General features: G+C 36.9%; 1 protein-coding gene across 1 annotated transcript; it reads left to right on the forward strand.

The window, feature by feature from the left end:
• The first annotated feature begins 2,323 nt into the window (after positions 1-2,323).
• On the forward strand, positions 2,324-5,195 carry LOC108757189. Its single transcript, XM_018501602.1, has 2 exons — positions 2,324-2,336; positions 3,124-5,195. Exon 2 carries the CDS (start codon positions 3,126-3,128, stop codon positions 5,193-5,195), a length of 2,070 nt encoding a protein of 689 aa, XP_018357104.1. The 5' UTR covers positions 2,324-2,336; positions 3,124-3,125.
• Positions 5,196-5,486: the final 291 nt, after the last annotated feature.

Consider the following 5,486-nt stretch of genomic DNA (forward strand, 5'->3'; position numbering starts at 1 on the left):
TCCGAGTTATTTCATGTAAATCTTGTCTCCTTTTTTACGCAACACCTTTCCAACTAGATATATGTCGGGATTAGCGACACGATGCAACTCATACTCATAGAATTTTCCAGCGACTGGTTTTCCGCTGTAATCTTCCAATAGATACGTCACAAAATTAGTTTTCTGTACTTTAACGATTTTAAACACCTCCGTGGTTCAATGTGATATGTAACCTTTCTCAAAAATCGTCTTGAATTTGCTCACATTACCGAGTCACTCACTTTGAATCGCGGGAGTGCGTTTACGCTACTGTACACCGTGTTTAGAAGAGTTTGTCAGCAATCGTGGGAGTCACACCGATGGGCCGCATACCAATAGTTCGATGCTTTCGCTCAGTTTACTAAGACACAATACATGGAAGCAGGTCAATTCATTCATAATTTTCATTGTAAATTGTTTCCACATATTATTTTTCAATGTACGATTGAATCGTTCAATGACAGATGCTTTCATTATAGAATATGTTGAATAATGATTTATATTCTGTTTTTTCAAGAATTTTTGCACATTTGTGTTGTAAAATTCTTTTCCTATATCGGTTTGCAAATTTTTCTAACATCTTCCATCATCTCGAATTATCTTTGTGATGGCTATAGTCATCTCATTTCCTTTCTTGATTTTCAGCGGTATGGCCTATGCGTATTTACTCAACATATCGATAACAATGAGAATGTAGTGGTAACCTTGTTGAATCGTATATATCGGCGCATGGGACGTCATCGAAGACAAGAATAGAATTTGGAAGCGTCTTGTTCCGTGGTGCTACATCGTTATTATTAGAAAATGTAAAATAACCATTTCTTTAATCGATGCTAATAAATTCTCTAAGTATTGGTATTTTGGCTGTTGCAACGACTTCGAGTACACGTTCTCGAAACGTATGCCATGTGGACCGTTTATTTTGCCGGCGTTCGACAGACCGCAGATGATTCCGCATATAGAAATCAGTAGCATGTTTTCATGCTTGCGTATTTCTTTTTCAGTCTGTACTTTGTTATCAACATTAGTCACTTTGATCGTCTGCGATTGTCGCACGAATTTCATATCTTATTCCTTCACGACATTAATAATACTGAAAAACGACATCGAGAGTGGATGTATTTATAGTAGCGCGCAAAGCGAAACCGCTTAGTATTTAAAATGCTTCTTATCGTGTCGGACAATTGTGATGTACATAGTTTAAGTACCAAAAAGTTGAAATATATACCGAAAATTATTTTGCGAAAGTTTAAGAATTTCATAGATCAACTGTGGGATAGATTATCCAAGCATGTAAAGGCTGATTCAAAAATTCAACATCGTCGGTGTTTGAAACATTATAATTTGCCCTGCATCGATTGCATATGGTCCAGCGCCGTTTATAAGAAATTGTAAGAAATGTCAATAACAACAACAACAAAAGGCTGCGATTTTTTAAATCACGCGATAAATGCACTTCCGATCGAGTTGCACATCCCTGGATCAATTTTGTAGTCCAGGTACGCATTTAGAAAAGCAATTGGCTAGAGGCGATCGAGGCATTAATTCGTTGAACGCAGCGTGTCACGAACATAGCTTATTCAAACAGCAAACATCTCACGAAACGATACGTAGCTGACAAAATACTCGCTGAAGAGGCGCGGAAACGGATTACCGCGAAAGATTCGACTCTTGGAGAGAGAGCCGCTGCCACAGCTGTTTGGGCAGCTATGAAAGCCAAAACAAAAATTGGTATGGGCTTGAAAACGAAAAAGAAAAAGCCGATGAAAAAACGAATACTACTGGTGGTAAAACGCGGTGGTATCTTACCTATTCTACGCTGTTGGGAGTCTTCGGCTCGTTGATCAGCGGCGCGGCAGGAATCGCAAAAGCTATAAACGATAATAAAGCCGCGCAATGTCAGTTGATAGAACTGAAACGTCATTACCGCGAATTGAATGTCGTGGAGTTTTTAACTCGCTCCGTGGAAGCGTGGATGAGAAGTTACAACGGAGAAAATAAAAACTGTTAAAAAAAATGTTAAACAGTTGCACAGTGGGATGAAATCGTAAAAAGCTGGCCATTTGCCGAAAATCGAAGGTTCTAGTTTAACGCTGCAATGTGTCCCGACCGTTTCTAGGAACCCCAAAGTACAAAGAAAACCGGTTTTCAAGCACTACATGCCGCACAGCATTGCATAGGGCCATTCGAAAGTTGACCGTTGGAGGAGACGCGTCGAGAACGAAAACATGTGCAGTTCCGACCGAAAAGTGAAAGTGTGTGCATTTCTCGATAAAAGTAGATATTGAAAAGTCGCTATATGGATTCTTCTCAGCAAGGTATGTAGAATTTAACGAAAAATTATAATTTCTTAATTACTAACCAGTAAATATTTATAAATAATTAAGTGAACCTATGTTTTTGTCATTTATATGCAAAAAATTTAGTAAACATTGATGAAAAAGTTTACCACTCGACTTCACTCGATCAATGGATGACACGGGAAATTGTTTAATAACCCCTGAACTTTGAATTCGCGAAGGAATTAGCTGCAACAACCTGCAACCCCGCTGTTTACATTACTTGGTTTATAAACATGCATAAATATGCAAAATATAAAGAACATGTAAATGACTAAAAAATTGATTCCATTTTAATGAATGTTGCTGAAAATGGTTACTTGGGGGTTTTTGAGGTCGCTGATTACGAATCTGATGATATTTTTTTCAAAAACGAAATGGGGGATTCAATATGGCGGAAAAAATTTTGAAATGTCGATAAATCTTTATGTATGTTGTTAATCAAGAAGATATATCTGATTTTTAGGTTTTCGGGGTCGCTGAATTCGAATCTGACAATTTTATTTTGAAAAACAAAATGGCGGATCCAATATGGCGGCCAAACATTTTAAAAAATTGATAAATATTTACCAAATCATTACTGGGGGGTTTTCGGGGTCGCTATTTACGAATCAGACTATCGATTAAAAAAGTGAATTGAGTGTATAACCTAAATAATAAAATTTCAAGAATATATAATTAATTTTTTAAAAATCAATATATGGCAAAAATGGATAATTTTTTAATTATTTCTATAATGAGTAATGTAATATTGATTTTTTTTCAGAAATGAGGTCTAACGAGAAGATATCCATTCAGAGAAGTGAACTATTCATCATTCTGAAAGACTTATTGAACAACGAACTAACAAAAACTCTTGAAGTAGTGGAAAACTACGTTTCCAAAAAAGCGAATCGGAAATATTATTTATCGGAAGAAGAGAAGAAAAGTGTGTCCTATTTGTTGTATCGATTTCGCACTTTATGGAAAGAATCGGCGAGAACAGAGAGCAGATTTAGAGCAAAAAATCAGGAATGGTTAAATGGTTCCATTGTGTTCAATGATCAAAAAGCATCCGGTGAAACAAATACTGAAAAAAGACATTCGAAAAGCTTCGCGGAATGCAGTGACAGATCAAAACGTAGAAGAACCCAACAACTGCGACAAGAGTACGGTGCTGAGGAACTCGCATTCGCAACTCAGATGAGCCTTCGATCAGCAGGACAAGTTGACGCAGCGCACGTGGTTAAAAGGGTCTCGGAGGGGAGTCCATCTAAAGCATCATCGTACAGATCGTCGGAAGGCCAGGTCAAAGAGAGAACATTGACGCCTGAAGAAGCATTGTCTGTTTTCATTGAAGCGAATTTTTCCAAGCGGCAGTATTTAGTTGTAAGGTCAGGTTGTACAATGGTCAATTCGAAAGCTTATCCTTCTTATGTCATCGTCGCAGAAGCAAAGAAAATGTGTTACCCTGACAAAGAATCAATCACAATCACTGAAACATGTGGTTCTATAAGTCTTCAATCCTTACTGAATCATACTGTTAAGCGTATTTTAAATCTGCGAACAAATGACATTTTAAACTTGAAAGACGATGTTTTGTTAAACTTGAATTTAATCTGCAAGTGGGGCTGTGACGGAACGTCGGGGCAAAGTGTCTATAAGCAAAAGTTTTCCAGTAATGACGATGCAGTAACAGATAGTAGTATATTTTTTACATCACTAGTACCTTTGCGATTGTTGCACATTGCAGAGGATGGTACAGAAATGATCATATGGCAAAATCCCCGACCTTCTTCCTCACGGTTTTGCAGACCAATTAAAGTAGAGTATTTAAAAGAAACACCGGAAACAACCAGAAACGAAGTGAAATATGTCGAAGACCAAGTGGAAAATCTTGTTCCGTTTAACGAATATTTTCGCGGGAAGAATATTAAGGTGCGTTACAGTTTATCACTGACAATGGTGGACGGTAAAGTTTGCAACGCACTGTCGGAAACTGACTCAGCACAACGTTGTTATTTGTGTAACGCAACCTCCAAAGACTTCAATGATATTAATATGATGGTTGGACTTGATATAAATGAGACAAATTTAGAATTTGGCATATCTTCGTTACATGCTTGGATCCGATGTTTCGAGTGTTGCTTACATTTGTCATACAAACTAGATATCAAAAAATGGCAAGCGAGGGGTGCGAACGTTAAAAAAATTGTTGAGAAAAGAAAGGCTGATACACAGAAAGCCTTCAAGGAAAAATTAGGCCTAATTGTTGACCAACCGAAGCAAGGGGGCAGTTCAAACGACGGCAACACTGCTCGTCGCTTTTTTCAAGAGGCTGCAACTTCCTCTGAAATTACTAATATAGATGTTAGTTTGATCAGGAGATTTCATATAATTCTACAATTGATCTCATCAAACTATGACATCGATATTAGTAAATACGAGAAGTTCGCCTTTGAAACAGCTGAGCTGTTTGTGGATTTGTATCCATGGTATCCGATGCCAACAACTATCCATAAACTATTGATACATGGTCCTTTAATAATAGCTTCGGCTTTGTTGCCAATTGGCCAAATGTCTGAGGAAGCGCAGGAAGCTAGTAATAAGTTAATAAAAAAATATCGTCGAGATTTTTCGAGAAAACATAGCCGCAAAGCGACAATGACCGATGTATTTCATCGACTATTGCTTAGCTCCGATCCCTTTGTATCAAGCGTTCGAAAAATTCCAAAAAAACAAAAGAAATCACTGTTATATGAAGCACGGCAAATGATCATAAATGATTCAGATACAGAAAGCGAAGTAGAAATTTCAGATGTTACACATGAAAGCGATTTTGAAGTTGACAGCGATTGATATATCAATTTTATTATAATAATATATAATAATGATATATATATTAAGTAGGAATAAAAAATATTGATGTGTCACTTCCAACTTGTATTTCTTTTTCATAAAACCTTTCCTTGAACAAAATTTCAAATTTAGATCGCTATACTGCAGCAGCAATTTTATTTTCTAGAAAAATATTGTCACATTTGAATTCAGCGCCCCAAAAACCCCCGAGTAACGAGTTTCAAGCAATTCGGATCAATTTTTAATTTTTTCATCCGCCATATTGGATCCGCCATTTTGTTTTTCAAAAAA

This window comes from Trachymyrmex septentrionalis, unplaced genomic scaffold (genome assembly GCF_001594115.1).
Source record: "Trachymyrmex septentrionalis isolate Tsep2-gDNA-1 unplaced genomic scaffold, Tsep1.0 scaffold134, whole genome shotgun sequence".
NCBI lineage: Eukaryota > Metazoa > Arthropoda > Insecta > Hymenoptera > Formicidae > Trachymyrmex > Trachymyrmex septentrionalis.

What these genes read in the sequence shown, in the direction of transcription:
- LOC108757189 (XM_018501602.1), top strand. Translation starts at nt 3,126, where the DNA reads ATGAGGTCTAACGAGAAGATATCCATTCAGAGAAGTGAACTATTCATC.